The 23,463-nt window shown below is 38.7% G+C and overlaps 2 protein-coding genes and 1 long non-coding RNA gene across 4 annotated transcripts in view; 1 reads left to right on the top strand and 2 right to left on the bottom strand.

The window, feature by feature from the left end:
* The first annotated feature begins 642 nt into the window (after positions 1–642).
* Positions 643–23,273, top strand: LOC126369221 (protein artichoke-like). Of its 2 annotated transcripts, XM_050013540.1 has the most exons (9): positions 649–787; positions 4,070–4,454; positions 16,405–16,669; positions 17,100–17,293; positions 17,953–18,220; positions 19,493–19,882; positions 20,396–20,577; positions 20,938–21,052; positions 21,613–23,273. In XM_050013540.1, the coding sequence occupies exons 2-9, from the start codon at positions 4,180–4,182 to the stop codon at positions 21,841–21,843; spliced, it is 1,920 nt and encodes a 639-aa protein (XP_049869497.1). In that variant the 5' UTR covers positions 649–787; positions 4,070–4,179; the 3' UTR covers positions 21,844–23,273. The 2 variants fall into 2 exon arrangements, with proteins under 2 accessions (XP_049869498.1, XP_049869497.1); XM_050013541.1 differs by lacking the exon at positions 4,070–4,454 and having other exon boundaries at positions 643–787.
* LOC126369307 (uncharacterized) lies at positions 2,871–4,073 on the bottom strand. Its single transcript, XR_007566686.1, has 3 exons — positions 3,918–4,073; positions 3,645–3,789; positions 2,871–2,969 (listed from the first exon to the last, which is right to left on the bottom strand). It is a non-coding gene; the product is annotated as an uncharacterized LOC126369307 (long non-coding RNA).
* Positions 23,135–23,463, bottom strand: part of LOC126369161 (uncharacterized) — a 31,178-nt gene continuing 30,849 nt past the window's right edge. The window contains exon 17 of the mRNA XM_050013455.1: positions 23,135–23,417. Within this exon, the coding sequence (XP_049869412.1) occupies positions 23,286–23,417 (132 nt within the window). The 3' untranslated portion in view covers positions 23,135–23,285. The remainder of the gene's footprint in view (positions 23,418–23,463) is intronic.

The raw sequence follows: 23,463 nt of genomic DNA, 5'->3' as shown, positions 1-23,463 counted from the left end.
GCAAGTAGCATGCAAAGCCACATTTGGACAAGCCTAGAGGATCCTATATCCTAGGATCGTTTGACAAGGACTCAAGGGTTAGGAGGACAAGGGTTTGGGTGTCGATGTCGCTGACGTTGGTTAGTCGATTTAGAGAACGATAAATAATAATTATAAATAATAATTAAAAATTAATTTTATTTTAAGAATTTATTTATTAATTGTAAGAATTTAGTTTATTTATTTTACTGTTTATAGAAATTTACCTGTTGACTTGTTTTTGACATTAGGTATATAATGCCAATAATTGTATTACTTGCTATGATAACCGTCTGACATTTAATTTAATTATAATGTTCTTTTTACATTGGATTGGGGAGTCATATCATATAACGAAACATTTTTTTGCACGCTACTTTAAGCGAAATGTGTGAAACTATAATATTTATTGCTTTTACTACCATAGGTACCACATTTTTATGCAATAAACGAATCTGAATTTATTGTAAGGAGAATAAAGGCTACTTATTTTTTATTTTATTTTTGGCTACCGGCCAAGACAAATGCCACTTGTGACAAATCTATTTATTTATTTATAAAAAAGATACGTATAAAAAAAGCTGCTCTTGGTCAGCGCAGACCCTTACAGCCCAGTCGGTTACTTACTGTCGCTCGCAGCGGACGTTCAGTATTGTAGCTGTTATAAGAACAGATTTGAATTATTTATGGTTTGAGTTGTTTTGTTTATAACAGTGATGGTGTTGAGGATTTGTGGAACTGTGAACGGAAGGAGTGTTGTGATGAGCAGGTATGGTTTTAATGAGTTCTTTATAGATAGAAATGTGTTTTGTTCAAATAAAATGAAGAGTTATACATAGTTTACGCGAAATAGATGTCTAATGATGGGAAAGGAAGTAGTAGGTCCCTAGCCTTTAACTAGTATTCGGGTTAGGTAGCCGTAATTATGTAGAATTTAGGTACCTACTTAGTTCATTTATCTTTGAACTTATCAAATCGAATGTACTTTATTGCTCACAAACAAAACATACAAACATTTATGAAACCTTTAGCAACAGTACAAATGGGCAGCCTTTTTGCTCTGAAGCATTTTCTTCAGCAATTTTGTTTCTTAGTTTTGTATTATTTTCCTCACGGAAGGAAATCGCTTTAAGCGATAAGGCCGCCCTTTGCCATGTCCCTAGTTTTGCTTATTTCCTTTTATTATGGTGCTTTAAAATAGGTAACTATAAAATAGGTAAAAATACGTTTGAATTTGAAATGAAAATTAAATTAAGGACTATTCTTTATTATTGAGTAAACAAACAGCCCCGCGCGACGAGAAATAATTATTTAATCACCATTTCGTGGAAGACTTTGCAAACTGACGTATCTGCATTTTTTTGCCAGAATAATTTGTGTCTTACTGACAATAGCAAAAGGCGCAAATCGCCAAAAAACTGAGATACGTCAGTTAGCGACGACAGCGAAGATTTGACCACGCCTTATCATTCGGCCGAAAACGGCGATGAAGTTTAAAAATGGAACTCGCTAACTTAAAAAAAAAAACTGTCCAATTCCCTGATTGTCTCATACAATTTAAGTACTTATCAACTTTTGCATGTTGTGCAGTCACGAATACAAAATGGTAACGACCCCTAGGTCTGTAATAGCTTGTAGTCATTAAAACGCTGTCCTATTTCTGCTGCACATAGTTTGAATGTTTCTGTTTATGGCGATTTTGCGACATAGTTATTTTAGATCAACAATTTGATTAGAAACGGTGGTACGGCTCACCTGTCGCGTTGGTCTAACAGAAAGCTCGGTGAGGGATACTTAGTTCATCTTGCGATGGATGTGTCTCTGGACTACCCCAATTGGGATATTCCAATTCTCACATACTATATAGTTGTGAGCTTATGTACTTTGATATTATTAGTTGAGTTTTTTATAGATTGAAAACGTATAGACGTTTTTTTAGGTACGGTCACGAGCATTAATATGTATACACTTGGTACCATGTCACATTAACTTTTTTGACAAATTGAACTGTAAGTCTCACTAAATGTCAAACATGGTAGTGCGACAGAGTCCTAAAGTGGGTACATTATATTGCTCATGACTACCTAGCGATTGCACAAACTTAAAAGATAAGTATTGCATATTCCCTATCGACTTCTGTACTTGGCTAAAAAAGAAAAAATAAATAAAATGCGTTCGGTTTACCATCCCGGCCTCCAACAATAGGTTTATTTATGATAACTTGATATGACTCTTAACAGCAACTAAGTTAGGCTTATTGTACTAAGACCGAATGTTCTTAACTATTGTGTCTGGAAATCTCGGCCTTACAAGGAAAAGTAGACTGGCGCAGTCACCATATGGTTTACCTAGAAAGTATTATCCATTTTAGAGCATCGATGCCAAGCTGGTCCGAGCTTCAGACGCGCCAAAGCTGGAAGATAACCGTTTTGTGACCACACAAGGAACTGTGATGTAAATCTCTAACCTATCTCCCTGTTTCCATTGTCTAAGGCATTTGCCTTAAACAGCAGAGCACAGCAGAACTTATTTCATCTAGTCTAGATATTTTGTAATCGTGCGTTGCATCTTAACATTATATCATCGCCGTACTTAAGTAATTCCTAAGGTATCCCATATGATGACAAGTGATCAGCCCATCAACGCCTGTATAATGTCCCATTATGGTAGAAAGATCGATTCAGTCAGTTTTTACGACGTGCCCAGGAAGATACAGGCAGCTAAACGCGTGATTTATTTTTTTATTAGTTCCCAGAGCATAAACGCAAACTAATAAACGACCATTCATCCAGTGACTGATTGGCGGTGAAGCGGTTGACAAAGTAGCATTGACTTACGTATGTGACGTGTAACCCTGATAGACCATAACTGATGTCTATCAGGACCCTGCAGTGGCGGCCCTAGCAAAATATTTAGGTGGTGCGAGACCTCATGGTGGCACCCCTCAGACCCTTAAAATACAAAATTTTTCGATTAGTTTCCGGCCATCGAAATTTACCTATTTAAATCTTTTAAAAATTTTGTTTACGGCCACCCGGTATGAAATTTATGTGGCCGCAATCTAACCCGATGAAGTTTTAGTTTGCGGCCAGGGTGGACCAGTCTAGGTTACGACTTACCAAAATCCTACCTCAATTCCTAGCCAGACACAATAGGTCCGGTACTTTATATTGTCACTACGACAATGTTTACCCAATATTGTTGACTTTTCCCTTGTGTATGTTATTGTCTAGTGTTGTGCGTACTAAATATCTTCCATTTACTCGAACAACTAAGTACGTAGGCAGGATAGGAACTCTAATAAGTAGGTACCTACTTACGTTAACCTCGAGGGAATAGGCAAGTACCTAGGCGTTTTTGTTATTCATATTACACATACACGCATTTATAGATTTCATGTTTCTTCTTAAGAATAAACTTTTTTTTATTATTATTAAGAATTGTTTTATGATTTAATTTTAGACTATGTTTAATTTAATTAACCTATTTTCAACTTTTTTCTATTTTGTTATTTTCTCTGGAACATGACTTTCTGGAGGTGGAGGCCTGGAGTCCTATAACACAGGGTATCCTAGTTTAGGTACCAGCCTAATTTTTTTTGTAGAGGAAATCAAGATTTTACTTACTTAGCTATATATCCATCTGACGTTTTCGTATCTAGTGAGTAGTAGGTAATAGTGACTGAGAGGTGTCTTTTTACTTTTAACTCTCAAGCCTCACTCCTTTAGGGGGATTACAGGCGTGAAATTATGTCTGCATGTATAAGTATAACTGTAAAGCCAAAAAAGAAAAGGATTAAGAAGTGGTACGTACTTAACTTACCTACTTATAAATACTTGTTCTTCTAGATCGCATAAAGTTATTTGGTCAGTCAGTATTAAGATATTTGTCATTATTACCTTTTATCGTAATATAGTACAGACGCATTCCATTCCCATGATGTATGGCACACTAAACCGCAAATTTAGCTCCAGATAATCGTATGGCATTGTTTACTCCACGCAGGTTATTTCTAATCCACATTTTATCTCTAAACCGCGTCACTTTTCAGCAAAGTACACACGGAGGCGATGCCGATAGCGACGCGATAAAGAACCTTATCATTCCCGCCCGATTGCCGGCGACAACACATGTTCGACGTTCGAAGAAAAAAGAGTAAAAATGAGTGTTTTATTTTTAATTTTCTTTTTCATCGCCGGCAAAGGCGAGGAGACTGAAGTGCAACATAAATTAAATTTATGTGAGTTTTGTACGTGCAGTGAAATTCCTGAGATACCTGAGATTGACGGAATGAACCTAGTGTTGAATGTGCAGTGTTCCGAACTGGATAGGATAGAGTATGTGGCGGATTTGGACAAAATAGCCTGGCCAGAGAACCCTAACGGGCTGAAGATATCGGCGACCTTTGAAGGGCTGGGACTTTCCACGTTGGGCAAGTAAGTTAAAGTCTCTTTATTATATTTTATTTTGAGAAGCATTAATTTGGATATCGACATATCAAACTTATAAATCTTAACAGTGAGAAATAACCGTGTCAAAATTGATTTACTTAGTGTTTATTGGTTTCGTCATAAATATTGGTCGAAGTTTATTGCTAATAAAACTCATTCGTTTAAAACAAGAATAAACGCCAGGGTAAAGAAGGAATAATAAATTACTTGAATAGACCTGAGGGATTGACAAATCAGACGACCTCTACTGCAATGGCTAAATACCTTCATCACCAAACAAGGGATTTAAAATTGCGATTCCCGGCCTTAGAATAAAGAACTAATAACGTACTTATAGAACGGTAACCGCCCCGCACCAATTCGTATCGGGCGTCGACTTCACCCCCTCTGGGTCTTATTTTAATCTTAAATCAGCCATAAGCCGCTAAGGAGTAAGGGGAGAGGAGACAAACATGTAGCGTGGAGGAAACCCACATTCCCGAGAAATGCATTTTCGGAGGTATGTGACCTAACCTGTATTGGGCTGGTTTTCTCTTCGCGGGTTGAACGGTCAGATAGGCAGTCGCTTTTGTAAAAAACCGGACCTGTCAAATCTTCCGGTTAGGCAAACGGGCCCTGTGGGGAACGGGATAATGCTAGGGGGATGATGATATCTTATGTGTTTCACCGCTGAGGGTTCTCGTCTAAATTTTGCCTCACCCCTGACGATGCTATTCTAAAAATACAGCGGTTATCACATCACAGTATTATAATCAGCCAGGCACTGTAAATCTTCACCTTGACTGTGTTATCTAAGTGGGGTATGTGACTACCTTACTGTAAACAAGTGTAAGGGCAGAACAATATGTTTGTTAAGAATTTCCTTCTTACGGGATTAGTGATAGTAGTAAACTTTATGTAGGTTATGTAGATAGGCAAGATAGATAGATAAAATGCTTGTCGAATTCGTAAAACGATAAAGAATACGACAGTGCATTGCACCATATCAATGGCATAAGCACGGCACGAGTAGGTACTAACATGATACCAAACACTTTGAAACCAAGTCACAATAACTTTTTTGACAAATAAAACCGTAAGTCTCATTAAATGTCAAGTTTGATAGTGCGACAGGGTTCTAAAGTGGGTACATGATATTGCTCATGCATGACTGTACATTTTGAAGAAGGCGCGCTTGTCGCTTTTTGAAATCGGTTGGAACTTCCCTAACTCCTAGTGAGAACTTTGAATTCATTTTATTTAAGGACTTATTACACTGTGCCGAGGTTTTTCTTGCAGCTTCTTTTCCCCGGCTATACAGGTTGTGAGAAGCTGCAGTAGTTTTAGGCGGATGAGACGTTCGTTATGTAAAATTGACGATTCAAAGTGTAACTATGTTACCTACTGAATAAAGATATTTTTGAATTTTGAATTTGAATTTGAATTAAATAATAAACCACTACTTGTATGCCTTTGTAAACGAGAATGCTGCCGGTCGACATACGTCAGCAGAGCAATAGATATACATTCTGTAAATCTTTATTAAACATCTTATGAAAAAGATCTCTTAGCTATAAGTTAACTGTATTTTAAAAAATAATAATATTAAGCGAAATCCACTCCCACAGACAAACCGAGGGGTTTTGGGGGGTTATTATTGTATCAATATTTTTTGTATCCTTATGAAAAATAAACATTTTACTTAAGTACTTATTACTAACAGGCTGATTACAGAGATCGAAGTGTAGAAAAAGATCTCATGATGATCTCATCATTTGTACCTTTTTCTTATATTTACGTCAAGTCTGATCTAGAACGTAAACTTTATTAGTAAGTATATATACAATTGGGTCGTGTACTAGGTTCAAGATAAATTATGATGTTCTGTTTACTAAATAAAGACTCATCTAAAACTAACGAAAAACATTTTCTTTTTTCTATTTAACTTATTTATGAATTTTAAATAAGAAAAACGTAATAATAAGTCTAACATTTTCTCACGTTTTTCTATGACGTCACAGTGTGCTTTTTCATACAAATTCCATAGTAATTTCGTGTTTTGACGTTTAGTAAAAAGTTACTGATTTGACTAGTTGGAAACTAGCCTATTGTATGTAACATCTATTTGTACACTGTGTTCACAAATAAAGAATTTTGATTTGATTTGAGATAAGGGTCCTAATAGGGCCTTGCGTCAACATCCGTAGAGTCATAGAATAAGAAATAGTGTAGAATCTAGGTTGTAGGCTTCTGACATTGTGGCATATTACTACATTGAATCATATCAGTCTTTACTAGCCTAAATACACATTCAGTGGAGCAGCGTGGTGGAGTATGCTCCGTATGCAAGTTGATTCAGCTGTTTACATGTAGGCACATATAAATATGTAGAAAATCGAATAACCAACAATATTTTCGTTCTAGTTATAAGTATGATTCACAGTTCTGTGAAAGTAAACAGTCATATCTTTCCTATCTAATATCAACGAAGGTACTGTACTCGTAGACGATTATGTACGATATCTACTTAAAGTGACTGCTGATAATAGGTGCTGATAATACCAAGGAATAGGAGAATGAGGTTGGAAGGGCCAAGTTTACGCGATACGCGCGCCATACAAGTGATTCATACTTCAATTTTTCACTCCACTCGTCCGCAAACTTTACGACGCACGGAGCTCCGCGAAAATATACTTAAAGGTCGTGTTGTGTACACCCTACAAAGCAATAAGTCAAATACCGACTATCATGGAAGGAGATCTCTCCTTATTACAGGAAAGCTAAAAACCTTAGTATGATCAAAATAACACTTTTGAATGCAGTATCTTACGAAAAATAATGTCAAAATTGTAGCCTATCACATAAAATATACATTACCGGTGAAGTAGCTATGGAATTTGAGAAGCAGTACTTAGAGCAGTACTTACGCTATATTTTTTTGTAACATCTGTCACACACACTGCATTTATGGCAAATAAAGAATCTTATCTTAGAGCTATCGTAGTCATCTGTTTGCAGGAGTAGTAGTAAAGAGAGCGGGGTTGAATCGGTGACAGCGGTTCTCATGCAAAATGTGCATTTAGGGCTTTTCCAACCTCTTTCTGTCTACGTCAACTGGGCTTACAATATATTATGGGATCTAAATATCAAGCAATAATTATGTTGTGCCTCTGCCATTACTTACATTATATTTTTGAATAATTATTTACCCGAGCAATGAGAAAATAGGTAATTATCACATTAAATCTATACAACGCCATTTATATTGTTTTAGGGGAATCTAACCAGGCAAGTCCTTCATTCGCCCGACACGACAGTTAAACCGATAAAATTGAACTAACAGGGTATTTGACTGGGTCAAAAATAAATTGTAAAATGCTAATCTAGAAATAGAGATCAAAAATCAATCACATTTTACTTTTGGAATTTTTTCGAATTTTATTTTTGAATTAAGCGACATTGAGTGCGACGACGTTTGACCGCTTTTATTGATGACGTCACAGGACATTTCCATACAAACTCCAAAGAAAACTTTCGTTTTGACGTTTTGTAAAAAGTATCTCATATGAGGCTTTTTGGCGGGAACGGGACAGTTGCTTTCTTCATTGAATAATTAACACCACTTGTGTTTTGTGGTTAATGATTGCATTAAGTTAGTCGGAAAACATTCGCGACAGTGTTATTATATCGGAATATTCAATAAACAAAGTTTCGCTTCGTGCCAACAAGCCGCTTCATAACTTGAAAGTTTATGCGGACTTTTGAGTTAATTTCTTTGGGGTTCGGAGTACGAGTCTGCTCCGAGGGTGGGGGCTTAGGTTTCATCATTCATCGTCATCACCTTTCATCATTTCATTAATCGTCAATTAGCCTATTGCGTTAGCCAATAGAGAACTTATCTATATCTTTAGTCCCACGTTAGTAGATAGGATAATATCGTACATAATCCTATTGCTTATATTGTGAAAACCACATACGATTGTTTTGATATTGGTTTGCGACCGCGTGTACCGATTTAATTACGTATTATCTATCTACGAAGACACATATACATAAACTCACGCCTATTTCCCACCGGGGTAAGCAGAGACTATGGAATTCCATTTGCTTCGATCCTGACATAAGTACCTCTCTTGTTTCCTCCACATTCATCAATCGTTTCATACACGCACGCCGGTTCACAGTATATCTGAACCTTTTCTAAGGACGTCTCCAATTTGGTCAATGTGCGTCTTTCTAGGTCTACCACCAACCGTCGCTTTATATACCTACTGATTTCGTAGTCCTATTAGCCTCCATCCGCTCTATGAGTCCAAACCTACTTAATATTCCCTTCATTATCTACGAAGACGGTGTCTATAAATAGTGGATGTTATATAAAAAAGGCACATTGAAACAATTCAGCTAAAAAATAATTGCTATTTCTTATTTGTTGATATTGCGCACTAATTTGTAACTTTTAATGCATTTTTAGACGCCCTGATAACTTATTAGAGTTATTACATAATATACTATAGTAACATAATGGTGCTAATTCCTGTAAATACCATCTAATTTTATTTTAAGTTATATCTGTCATTTTCTTATCCGCCGAAAAGGAAAGGGACGGGTAATTGAGAAGCATAAAATTTATGGAACAGACGTCAATTTTAAGCACAAATCTAAACCAACCGTCTAAAAATTTTACATCAGTCAATAACCCGACACATTCATTTACTAATTCTTCCTAAAATTAAGAGCTGTGAATCATCCGTCCCTTTCCTTTTCGACGGGTATGAAAATGACGGATATAACTTAAAATAAAATTAGGCGGTGTTTGCAGGAATCGGGGCCAATATGCATGTGTTTGGTTAAAACATTACAGGCTGATCACCTGATTGTCCAAAAAGTTAGATGATCTGTGCTTCGGAAGGCACGTTGAGCCGTTGGTCCCGGTTAGTACTTACTGATGTTAGTAAGTAATCGTTACATGAGCCATGTCAGGGGCCTTTGACGGTTCAATAGTAACCCTGACACCAGGTGAAGTAGAAGAAGAGTGCATGATAATAATGTCCCCCCCACACATAATGATGAATGAATGTTGAAAATAACTGGTACAAAGGGCGGCCTTATTGCTAAAGTACCTAGCAAACAAACAAAACTCCACTGAAATCCAAAGAAAAGCATGTCAATAGAGTCCTTATATTTAGAGAATATTAGATACGTTAAGTACGGTCACGAGTATTAATATGTGTATACAATTTGATACCACCATCACACAAATTAAACCGTAAGTCTCATTAAATGTCAAATATGACAGTGCGACAGGGTTCTAAAGTGGGTACATGATATTACTCATGACTGTACTTGATATTATAGTTTGCGTGTTCAGCCGACCTACAGCGACTATGGCGTGATTCACTCACATTAAACATAAATCCCTAAAGAGGATACAATAGTTAATTAAAAAAAATATCGTCCATAGAAACAATCAATTCGCTAAGACTTTAATCATAGGCCAAATGCATCTGTTTCAGACGATTCATGACACAAGACTAACATAGTCGCAGCGTCATACACATTTTTCATGGCTGTGTAAGCCAATTCTCCAGGGCTATCATGCGCAACGTGTTATCGATAATTATGTAAAATTATCGATAGGTGATTTTGTTCGTATTTTGACAACCCATTTGGACGTATGGGATACAACTCGGTGAGGAGCTCGGTGGCGCAGCGGTAAACGCGCTCGGTCTGCGATTGTTGAAGTTAAGCAACTTTCGCAAAGGCCGGTCATAGGATGGGTGAGCACAAAAAAAAAGTTTTCATCTCGAGCTCCTCCGTGCTTCGGAAGGCACGTTAAGCCGTTGGTCCCGGCCGTTAATAACCATCAATCCGCACTGGGATCCGCATGTTAGCCCAACTGGAGCGGCAAATTCTACCACATAGTGTGTGCAGGAGAAGCCTTGGACAGTTGGAGTGTTGTCGGCTTGGTGTCGTTGCATTCTCCTACTCGCCAGAGACTGGAACCAGGTGTTGTCGTGCTTGACGACATCGAGCACACGGTTTCTCCACACATCTCGATCATCCAAGAGTTTAGACCCCTAGATCATTCTTTGCCCGTGGTCCTACTGCTGCGTAGTCCTACTAGTAGTACCATGGGGATTTTTTTTTGCCCGTGGTTCTATCAGTAGGACTGTAATATAAATATTATTATTTTGTATGGGCAATGGTCGTACTAATCGAATAGTACAGTCAACGTCAATATTATGAAATATACCTCGATATGAAATATACCTCGATACGACCCAGCCGACGGCGTTTAACGTTCTTAGCGGTCTACCTACTACTGGCGCCCCCGGCGATCAAGGGGTGATTATGTTAATCAATCTTGGTCTTTGCTCGTATAAGGGACTTTCCAAACTACGTTTCGCAAAAAAAAAAATAGATGGCGTACAGTGTTGCTTCGTCTAACCTTCTAATTTCATGGATAACAGACATACTTAATTATAATTTTTTTTATCTTTATTTTTGGGGTGTTTAGAGCGTTAGGCTCAAGATCTGGAGGTCCGGGTTCGATTCCCGATGGGGACATTGTCGAAATCACTTTGTGAGACTGTCCTTTGTTTGGTAAGGACTTTTCAGGCTGAATCACCTGATTGTCCGAAAAAGTAAGATGATTCCGTGCTTCGGAAGGCACGTTAAGCCGTTGGTCCCGGCTATTAACCGTAAAAACACCGCCACCAACCCGCAGTGGAGCAGCGTGGTGGAGTATGCTCCATACCCCCCACCCCACTCCGGTTGATTTTTGGGTTGGAGACAAAAGCGTAATAATAAGTCCGACATTTTATCACGTTTTTCTAAGACGTCACAGTGTGCTTTTTCATACAAATTCCATAGTAATTTCGTGTTTTGACCTAGGCGGTTTTAGGTTTGATGGCTTTGCCTTTTTGTCGCCGGGAGAGATTCCTCAGCGGTTCTCATTTGTCCAGCCAAATAAGACGGTCCGTTCTCTAAAACAGTCTTCGATAATGTCGCAGACATCAACGGAAATCAACCTTAAACCGTAATTGCTATATTTAATAGCAGGTTTACCAATTATTTCATTAAAGTAAGTGATTGCTTTATATCTGGAACAACAACGGTCCTACTTTACGATGACAGTTTTAGATTTCAACCAGAGAGTAGGATTTAGGCCACGGTCCACGGCACAAAATATATATACTGGGTGTTAGTGACATCGTAACGAATACTGAGGGGGTTGATTCAGACCATGATTCTGAGTTAAAATCAAGTGGAATTTTCCGTCGCAAAATTCATGTTTTTTTTTTAGTTTTTTTTAATTATTTTCAATTCTATACTTTTGCGATGGAAAATTCCACTTGATATTAACTCAGAATAATCAGATGAATCATCCCTTTCAGTATCCGTTACGATGACACTTACACCCCGTACAAGTACATACGGTAGCCATATAAGTAGGTATGGGTGTTAGTGACACTGTAACGAATACTGAGGGGGATGATTCAGACCATGATTCTGGGTCGATATCAAGTGAAATTTCCTGTCGGAGAAGTCATGAAAATTTTAGAGCTTATTTAAATTATTTTCCGTTCCATACTTTTGCGACGGAAAATTCGACTTGATATCAACTCATAATCATGGTCTGAATCATCCCCCTCAGTATTCGTTACGATGTCACTAACACCCTGTATAGACTAGTTTCAAACTAGTCAAATCAATGAAGAACTTTCCAGGCTACGTTCACCAAAAACGATATAGATGGCGTTGTACAGCTTTAATGTGATAATTACCTATTTTCTCATTACTCGGGTACATAATTATTCCTAAATACAATATAATTGTAGAAGCATACATAAAAATATTCGTTGCTTGATACTTTGATCACATTACGTATAGAATTACCTTGCTACCTAGATATTCATCATCATCATCACCAGCCCATTAACGTCCCCACTGCTGGGGCACGGGCCTTCCCTATGGATGGATAGGGAGATCGGGCCTTAAACCACCACGCGGGCCCAGTGCGGATTGTTGGTTATTAACGACTGCTAATGCAGCCGGGACCAACGGCTTAACGTGCCTTCCGAAGCACGGAGGAGCTCGAGATGAAAACTTTTTTTGTGGTCACCCATCCTATGATCGGCCTTTACGAAAGTTGCTTAACTTCAACAATCGCAGGCCGAGCGCGTTTACCGCTGCGCCACCGAGCTCCTCACCTAGATATTACTTCTCTTTATTTTGATCAGAATAATAATGGGTGGAAGATGTAATGAAGAATGTTACTAAGTATGCCAAATCTGATGCCTGGGTCATCATTTGATGCCCGAAAAGAAAGATAAAAGACGCATGTGTCTGTTATCAATACCGACTTTTAATCTGGCCCTGGACTTTGCAGTAAGTAGCACGCACGCACGACCCATTCTTTTACCGTCAAAGCAAGCATGAAAGTGGCGTTTCAAATCGTTTAAAATGAAATTGCCCTGTCTTTTATCATAATTGGTATAACGTAGTTAGTAAGTGCGTGCTTAGTATCTACTAATGGCCCATCTATTCCGATCATTAGTACAATCCATAGGTCGCTGGTTCAAATCCGGCTCGAAGGACCATGTACAACTTCTGTTGGGCTGAAGGGCTGGTGTATGATGGAAGCACAATGGATGGTTTTCTTCCATCGATTTGTTGGTAGCACTTTCACATATAATTTTATAAGTACTTTTAGTACAATGCGAACGATGTTCGATAAATCAGTATGGCGAAATTATATTAAAAAAAATATGACAGCTACAAAAAAACGGAAGTTGGTTGTCAAATTGACAGCCAAAATTACATTGGTAATGTTGGTGTTTCCAACAGTAAGTGACATTTTCATAAGAGAGCATAATTTTTGTCAACAAACATCATATTTCTTGTGACTTAAGTCCATTATTAATCGATTAATTTGTCAACTTTATAATGCTAATAAGTAGATAAGTAAGTAGGTAAGTAGAGTTAATCGTTTTGTCCCAAACTTTGGCAAAAAACATAAAACTTACAACTGTGTGGGCAGGGTAGATTCCCAACTCACAAGTAGGTACGCTTCAAAACGTGAAGTTTAAAAACGTGATAAAATGTCTGACTTATAATTTACGTTTTTCTTGATTAAAATTCATAAATATGTTTAAAATGGTGTAATGATTAATTTTTACAGGGTGCTCGAAAAGAATAAAATAATAATAAAAGATACAAAAATAACAATCCGCCATTTACGGCAGAGAGAGAGAGAGTGTGTGTGTGTGTAGGCGAAAAGGCATGAGGGTCCGTGCGTGCATTTAATCGCCATTCTTTTTTTTTGTCCAAAACGCTATACAGCCTCGTTACATAAGTTAAAAAGAAAAAAGAAAATGTTTTTCGTTAGTTTTAGATCTGTCTTTATTTAGTAATCACTAATCACAATTTCAATCTTGAATTTTGAACGACCCAGTTCTTCACGCACATTATAACCTCTTAAAAAAAGATAACGAAAATTTGCAATATCTGCACATTCTAATCTAACAAGGTGAATGTTCAGCTATCTAGCCATAAATCACCGTTGTGTTAGTGTATGTCTCATCCATCTTGGTTGTCACGCCGTGAATTGGGAGGAAGTCCTCTATTTACCTTTATAGTCTAGGTACAGTCACGAGCATTAATATATAAACACTTTGGTACCATATCACATTAACTTTTTTGAGAAATTGAACTGTAAGTCTCACTAAATGTCAAATATGTTAGTGCGACAGAGTCCTAAAGTGGATACATTATATTGCTCATGACTGTACTCTGAGGTGGAAGATGATTAGATGAAACAGTGATTACTTCTAGAGTTTAGTGCAAAATATATACATACATAAACAGTCTATATACGTCCCACTGCTGGGCACAGGCCTCCCCTCATTCGACCCAAGTCATTTTTGTGATATGTCCCCATCGGGATTCGAACCCGGGGCTCTGCGGGTTACTGAAGGTATTTTACGGCTTAGCATGCCTTCCGGACTCATCTTACTTTCGATTCAAGCGTGGAATGTCCTTACCAAACAAAGGACACACTTACAAATTGAGTTCGACAATGTACAAAATATTTAAGTCATAATGGCGGTACGGTTCACAAGTCTATAGCCTATTAGTTCTACTAGTGCGTATGGCTCCACAAAGCTGGTAAACCTTTTTCTAAAACGACCTTTTTCTTGTTTACTGTGACTTCATCATCATCAGCCCATTAACGTCCCCACTGTTGGGGCACGGGCCTTCCCTATGGATGGATAGGGAGATCGGGCCTTAAACCACCACGCGGGCCCAGTGCGGATTGATGGTTATTAACGACTGCTAATGCAGCCGGGACCAACGGCTTAACGTGCCTTCCGAAGCACGGAGGAGCTCGAGATGAAAACTTTTTTTTTGTGGTCACCCATCCTATGACCGGCCTTTGCGAAAGTTGCTTAACTTCAACAATCGCAGACCGAGCGCGTTTACCGCTGCGCCACCGAGCTCCTCACTTACTCAGTTAGTTTTAAGTTAAGTGTAAAGCCTATTTATTTATATTGTGAACCGTTATTCTTCAAAATTTCTTGTTTGTGGTTTGTGTGGTAAATAAATAAGTACTTATTAACTGATTATTAGAAAAGCATCTTTCGTAAGTAGCACTACCTACCTAAATAATGACGGTTAAATTTGGTATTGTAATTGGCAGCCCTCAGACGTCCCACACACAGTTGCGCGTGTTGATAATGTCAATTTGTGGTGTCTGTGTAAAACGGTTGTTTGTATGTATTGTCCGGAGTGTGCCCCTAGAGACTCCGTACGAAAATCTCTTTTTTACCTTGTGCTGCCTTACCGCGTAGGTGCGAGCGGGACAAATAGTCCGCGCGCGCTCTCCCTTACTCTCCCTCTTTAGTTTACGGCCATTTAGACTATACTAAGCCCAAGTAGGGGTGAGGGATAAATCCAGCTCGACGCCTGATACGAATTGGTGCGTGGCGGAGGGGTACCATTCTATACGCAGGTATTTTTTTTATTCTGTTTCTGGTTTGGACTTAACAGTGTCCAGCCACATTGAAACTAGGTAGATATATACAATAGCAATATAGGTAATAAAATGTAAAACTAAACTAGTTGTTAGGTATGACATTGTGGTCTATCTGATCTGTATGTATGTCATCATCTAACTGTCAAGCCCACTCAGTCCATTAGCAGGACAATTTAGATCATCCTTGAGGACCCGTCAGCGACGCATGCGCTTGTCTATAGCAAGCTAAGTCTGTTGAGGAATATTCCTACACTTTTATGGGTATACCTATCTAAATATCAAATTTAATGGTACTTATGTAATTTTTTTCATCCCTTTAAGGGCCAATTTCCGAGATAATACTATCCTATGTTCTTTAGGTCTTAAACGATCTCCATACCAAATTTTATCCAAATCGGTTCAACGGTTTAAGCGTGAAAAGGTAATAGACAGACAGAGTTACTAAATAATTAATGTGGACAATAGATAGTGTACCGTATCCGGTTGATTGGGGGAGGCCTGTGCCCAGCAGTGGGACGTATTTAGGATATTTATGTTATGTATGTATATTTATCTAGTATATTATAATTACACACATTTCCGCTTACCTAAGCAGAAGATTTGACAGAAACAGCTTTATATAGAAGAAAAGCGAAGTATAGGTATTATAATTACGATTAAAGACAAATCCAATAACTGAAAGAAAGAAGGAAACATTTATTACTTCCGGACACCACAGACACAGACAGACAGGGACTGCTACCCAGGGGGGTTAAAATGGCCACATTGAAGCAATTTATCTAAAAAAGCAATATTGCTATTTGACATTGAGCACTTAGTTTTATATTCGCAAATATTAATATTGGTTTAATGTGGCTTTATATAAGACTCCTGCGCCAATTTATACCTACACCTTAGTATTTGCTTCCGTTCCAGGTTACCTGCCAACCCCCTAGTGGAGACTCTCCGGTTCAGCAACAACGCTATCAAGACCTACTGGCCGGACCCTTTCAGCGAGGTCTCCAACTTGAAGAAACTTTCCTTCTCCCAGAACGACCTCACGGAGATCACCCCAGACCTGTTCACCAACATCGAGCACTTGGAAGATCTTGATCTTTCCTATAATAAACTTACAGAGTTTAATCCTTTGGACTTCAAACATTTGCGCAATGTCAGAAGATTTAACTTACAAAGTAACCAGGTAAGAAAAAAAAAACATTTATTACTTCTTCTACAAACAGTGTTACAAACTACCATACGTACAATCATTATTATCAGCTGTACGACGCCTACTACTGGACATAGGCCTCCCACATACAAACAAATATAATATTCAAATTGGGACCATATGCAGAAGACAGGAACCCAAACTAGGTAGACCCCGCATCTTGGGATCCTGGTCTCCCCCACGAACCGCATTTCGTTTTTTTTAAAGTAGTAATATCTGGAGTAAAATGTCTCTCTTAATAAGTAGACGAATCTTCTTACTTTCGAAAAATCGGGTGATCAGCCTGTAACCAAACTTATCGCAAGATTTTTTGTGACATGTCCCCCCCCACCGGGACTTCCAGATAGACCACGGATGCCGTTATTGAAACTAATAAACATTTCTTCCATTCCATTCTAACCAGTTAAAGAAGGTCCCCTTAGAAGCTCTGCAGCCGATGTTGGCGTTGGAAGACCTGGATTTGAGTAAAAACGGTATTTACGACCTGCTGCTGCAGAGAGGGGACACTGTCGTGCTGAAGGATCTGAAGAGATTGAACCTAAGCGGGAACAGAGTACGATCTGTCATGAGGAATTCCTTTTCGGAGGATAATTCTTTGTAAGTTTTTCTTTATTCTTTTAGAAAGTACTGTAAAGCTTCTATAGTACCGAAACTAGAAATAACAGACAGATGTAAGCAGTTTATCGAGTTGATTCACATTCTTCTTCTTCTTTTATCGTGTGGGTTGTGAGGTGGATTACCAACGCCAAAAACCTGGTGTCAGGGTTACCATTGAGCCGCCAAAGGCCCCTGACTTGGCTCATGTAACGATTACTTACTTACATCAGTATGTAGCCGGGACCGGGGCCGGGACAGCTTCACGTGCCATATTAAACAAATATTGATAAAAATAAAAGTTTAAAAACTAAAATCCAACTACGGAAAAACCACGCTCTAAAAAGTATGATTTCTCTGAAATTCTTCCGAATAGTGATGTTTACCAGATAGCCGTGGTCGTATGCTGTGATCAGCAAACTTTTAGAACAGGGGGGTTAAAATGGCCACATCGGAGCAATTCATCTAAGAAAGCAATATTGCTATTTGACATTTGTTTGCACTGCGCACTTACTTTTACATGTGCAAATGTCAAATTGCAATATTGCTTTTTTAGGTGAATTGCTTCGATGTGGCCATTTTAACCCCCCTGTTTTAAAAGTTTGCTTTTTAACCCCCTGATAGGTTCAGACGCTTTTTCTTATACGCTTATTCTGTTCCAGAGAACTTCTCGACCTATCAAACAACATAATCGAAATCATAGAAGAGGACGCATTTATGGGCTGCACGAACCTTCGAGAACTGAACCTTGGTCAGAACAACATAACGGTCACTTTCGCTCTACCGCCGTCACTGCAGATTGCCATTTTGAAAATTAACACTCTGTACCATTGGCCACAGTTTCCCAGTGGAATAACGTATATAGACCTGTCATACAATAAGCTAACAGATTTGTATGATGAGAGCAAAGCTGAGTTTGATAATTTAGAGGTAAATAATAATTTGACAACTCATCATCACTAATTTAAGAGCCACTCTCTTGTCGGTGCAGCGGTGTAGCGTTCTCCATGCTACTTTTTAGGGAAAAATGGGGCAGTGGTTTCCTTTTTGCCTTCCGCCCCGCAGTAGGTTCACGAGCATTAATATGTATACACTTTGGTACCATGTCACATTAACTTTTTTGACAAATTGAACTGTAAGTCTCACTAAATGTCAAATATATTAGTGCGACAGAGTCCTAAAGTGAGTACATTATATTGCTCATGACTGTACTCTGTCTGACGCATGTGTGATGGCGCCCAGAGTAGTATATTTCAAAGCCGTACTAGGACTCCTGTCCTCCGCCTCTGAATAGTACTGACAGTTACTGCTGCCTTCTGTCAGGTTCCAGGTTATTGTCCCTGTGACTTGCCCCTTCCGTCCTGCATTGCCGTACCGATGGCTCCCATCTCCGCATCTGGGCAAGGGTTGATAACCAAAAGATTTTAAAAATAATTGATATCACGTGGTTTCCATGATTTGTGCCCGGTTTATGGCAATAGGCCCCCTATGGGATTAAACATAGCTGGCGAGGAGTGAGTGTGTATACTATACACCTGTGCCTACCCCTTCAGGGATACAGGCGGGATGCTATATTGTTATGTTAAAAAGGCCTTTTAAATTGCTGGAGTCCAGGCCTTATTCCAACTTTTTAGCAAGAGAAGTGTATCAGTATCAAAGCAAATGGAATTCCATAGTCTCTGCTTACCCCGGTGGGAAATAGGCGTGAGTTTATGTATGTAATTACTTAAGCATAACCCTCCTTTTTCTATGCCGTTGTCGGGAGTAGAAATTGGTTTAAAAACGGAAAAGCTGAAAAGTTTGTAAACTTTAAAATGAACATTCACTGTTAACTGGCCACTGGTTTTTGCCATTAACTTTGTTAGTTGTGTTCCGGCCTACTATGCCATAAGATCGAGGTTTGAATCTGGGGTACCATTTGTATTTTCACTAAATCCTGACTTGGATGAGTTTGTAAAAAAAACCTGAACGTATAAATCAGTAAATTCTAGTGAGTCATAAGTGCTGATTCCTACAGAAACTAACTTAATTTTAATTTAGTTGACAGTTTTAAAACTAGCTTTGTCTTTGTCTTACAGTCGTCGTAAGTGAAGGACAACAATATTTTTAGAGCTGTCAGAATGAAATGAATAATGTCTTCTAGAACTGCCAAAATCGCCATTGAGTGAACTCACTCAATAATTTGATTTTATCTATTTCCAGATCCTAAACATAGGAGGCAACCAAATCAAAGACTTGACAATCGAGAAGAAACTGCCAAAACTATTCACTCTAGATTTATCCTATAATCTCTTTGTCGAAGTACCAAAATCCATCAATAGTGAACTTCTACCCACTTTAGAAGAACTAAGACTCGATGGAAATCCAATAGAGAGTATTTATTTTAAAAATATCATAGCCCTAAAGCACCTTTACATGAGTGAGTTGTTGAAATTGGAGGTAGTTGATGACAAGTCATTCAGTAACGTGATTGGTCGGAGCGGAGAGGATGCGAGTCAGAACAGTGAGAACTGCTTCTTTCTCTATCTGTCAAACTGTCCAGCGCTTAGAGAGATAAAGGAAGGTGCCTTTGCTGGGACCAACGTGTGTATGGTAAGTTGAATGCCTTTGTCTGTTGAATGAGATACTTTTTACGAAACGTCAAAACGAAAATTAACTATGGAGTTGCATGCAAATATCGTCATATACGACGCCATCAATAAAAGCGGTCAAACGTCGTACTCATTGTTACTAAATTCATTACTATAATTCGAAAATAGATCCAAGAGAAAAATTAGACAGATTTTGAATCATCTTAGACTGGCTTCTATTTCTATATTAGCGTTTATTATTTACGACCCAGTCAAATTCCCAAAAGAATAGTCTAACTAGTCAAATCAGTTACTTATTTTTAATGAATGTCGAATATGTATGAAAATGCATACTATAACGTCATAGAGAAACGTGATAGAATATCGGACATTACGTTTTTCTTGATTAAAATTCATAAGGCAATGTTTTTTGTCAGTTTTACATCTCTTTATTTATTCAGAATTTCATTTTTTTTTTCTACCCGATTGTTTATAATGTTAGTAGATCCCTAATCTTGATCTTTTTGGTTTTCAGCTGGACATAAGCAAGAACAACCTGACGGGTCTATCTAAAAACCTGCTCGACTGGGGGTTAATGACCGAGGGCGCCAACCTGCAGTTCAACCCGTGGCAGTGCAGTTGTGAGCTGCAGTGGGTACTGGATGACCTGCTGCCCATGATGTATAGCAGCAACTCCAGACTCCTGGCTGAGTTGAGGTGAGTAGTGTGTTCATATCATATGTATTTTTAGACCGTGTCCCCATTAGACACAATGTGACGTCATAGAAAAAGCACAATGTGACGTCATAGAAAAACATGGTAAAATGTTAGACTTATTGTTACGTTTTTCCTGATTAAAATTCATAAATAAATTGAATAAAAAAATGAAAATGTTTTTCATTAGTTTTAGATCTGTCTTTATTTACTTATCAGAATTTTATAATTTATCTTAAACCTAATACACGACCCAATTTGGGTACTCAGAGACACACAAATCGCAAGATGTACTAAGTACCCGCACCTTGCCGAGCTTTCTGTTAGACCAACGTGATAGGTCCACTTGCTGTTATTGCACAGATGCGGGTCTCCCCGAGCCTTCGAAGGGCTCCGCCTCGTACACTTCTACAACTGGACGGAGCAGGCCATGTGCAACGATGCCTACTCGCCATCAGGGTCGCGTGGCAACTATATGGTGAGTCATATTTTAATAAAAAAACAAAATATGTAAGTATACGACCTCCGCGGTGTGTTAAGGCACCTTGCCCAGTGATCATCAAATCAGAGGTCACAGTTCGTTACCCGAATGCTTGACAACGACGCAGCGTGACAGAATATTGCGCTCACTTACCAACCCCCCTAAATCTGAGAGGATTTTGCTCATCAGTGGGGTACATATAGGGTCATCATCACCAGCCCATTAACGTCCCCACTGCTGGGGCACGGGCCTTCCCTATGGATGGATAGGGAGATCGGGCCTTAAACCACCACGCGGGCCCAGTGCGGATTGGTGGTTATTAACGACTGCTAATGCAGACGGGACCAACGGCTTAACGTGCCTTCCGAAGCACGGAGGACCTCGAGATGAAAACTTTTTTTGTGGTCACCCATCCTATGACAGGACTTTTCGAAAGTTGCTTAACTTCAACAATCGCAGACCGAGCGCGTTTACCGCTGCGCCGCCGAGCTCCTCACTTTAAGGTGCTTTAAGCATATTAAGATATACAAAGACTCAAAAAAAATAACATTTTTCAGCTGGAGCCTTCAACAGACCCGCCGAAAGTCACCTCTCTCACTCTAATCCTGGGAGGCTGTATCATCGTCGCTCTCCTAGTGGCTATTGCTCTCTCTGTCTACCTCGTTAAGAGCAGGCGAAGGTACCGAGTGCGACAGGCAGCGATGAAACGCAAGCGGCAAAGCGCTTTGGACGCTAAAAACTCAAATGGGATGCAGAAAGAACAATTCTCCGCTTTGAATAGCGCGTAGTGATTCCTCAGTGATATATAAACTTGAAATGTAAGTTTAAGTTGAATGTTTTGTTACCAAAAAGGATTTTTGTGTCAAATCAAAGTGAGGGCACTAGTTCATATATGAATCGTGGATAAGCGGACCCTGTGAAAACGAGAAAACGCTAGGTAGATAAATAGAACGTATCATTGACGTGGAACCCTTACGATTTAAGGCCATGACGATCAACAAAGTGGAACAGTTTCGAATTGATTTGAAACCAGTCTAAATCCAGAATAGGATACTTTGCTCGGAAGTCTATTAAAAATCTATCAGTCGCAGAAATTCTGTGCCATAATAAAAAAATCAAGACCGCTTGCGTAACAGGTCTGACATATTTTTTTTGTATTCTCTTCTATCGTGTGGGTTGTGAGCTGGAGTACCAACCTCATCAACCCTGGTGTCAGGGTTACTATTGAGCCGCCAAAGGCCCCTGACATGGCTCGTGTAACGACTACTTCAGTAAGTAGTAACCGGGACCAACGGCTTTACGTGCCTTCAGAAGCACGGATCATCTTACTTTCGAACAATCTGGTGATCAGCCAGTAATGTCCTAACCAAATTAGGGACCACAACAAAATATTTTTTGTGATATGTTCCCACCGGGAACCGAACCCGGGGCCTCCGGATCGTGAGCCCAGCGCTCAACCACTGGACCACAGAAGTCGTTTGATTGTGATTTGATTTTTCAAAATATATGGGGATTGAGATATTTTAAGTCGTTTAAAAGCCAAAGTAACAGTCCCAGAAATTTCGTGCCATTTTTATATCTTGTTTATCCCCTTGGGAAAAAAATCAAACCACTTGACGACCATAGAGCAATACGGACCTGACGACATACGGACAATTCCGCCTGACGACAGGTCTGATACATTTTGTTTTTCTGGCCGACACTTTTGACTTTGAGCCGTTTGTACCCAACATTGTATAGAGCATGAGTGATGTCCTTTGTCAGAGGCCTTTGAGGCGTAATTAGATGAAAAATGTTCTTAATTACGTACAAAACCCACCAATCATAACAATGAGTCGCCTACTATCCGTCATTCATGAACTCGAATCCGATGTTGTGCGGGAATACTGTCGATATAATATGGTATACGAGTATTATATTGTACGCGATAGCATAGTTCAAAAGTCAAAGAAAATACGTATTTAAGAGCGACAAAACGTGTTTTCTCAAAAAATTATAATTTATAAACAGTCTTTTTGTAAATAGGTACATTTTCAGTATTTGTTTCCAAACCAAATCACTTAGAACAAACAACTTGCCTTTATTATAAATGCCAAATATACTTTATTACGTTCATACGAAGGCCAAAGTGTATATAATTTAAATTAATATTGTATTATTTAATTTTTTGTTTTAACTAGGCCTAGATTTACATTTAAATAAAGTATTTTTTTATTGATTTGAAATTGTTTTATCTGCCCAGTGGGTTTATAAATTTGCGAATCCTCTGAGGTCCGTTCCACTTGCCTTTTATAAGTTTGTTCCAATAAAGATATGGGAAGTAGTTAGTCTTCATGTGATAAAAAAGACGTCGCTCTTGGCTCTGAAACAACATACAAGTTTGAAGCTGGGAGCGAAGTCCTTGGCCT

Source organism: Pectinophora gossypiella, chromosome 8, assembly GCF_024362695.1.
Source record: "Pectinophora gossypiella chromosome 8, ilPecGoss1.1, whole genome shotgun sequence".
Lineage (NCBI taxonomy): Eukaryota > Metazoa > Arthropoda > Insecta > Lepidoptera > Gelechiidae > Pectinophora > Pectinophora gossypiella.
The sequence above is the reverse complement of the archived record's forward strand: the minus strand, read 5'-3'. Positions and strand labels throughout refer to the sequence as shown.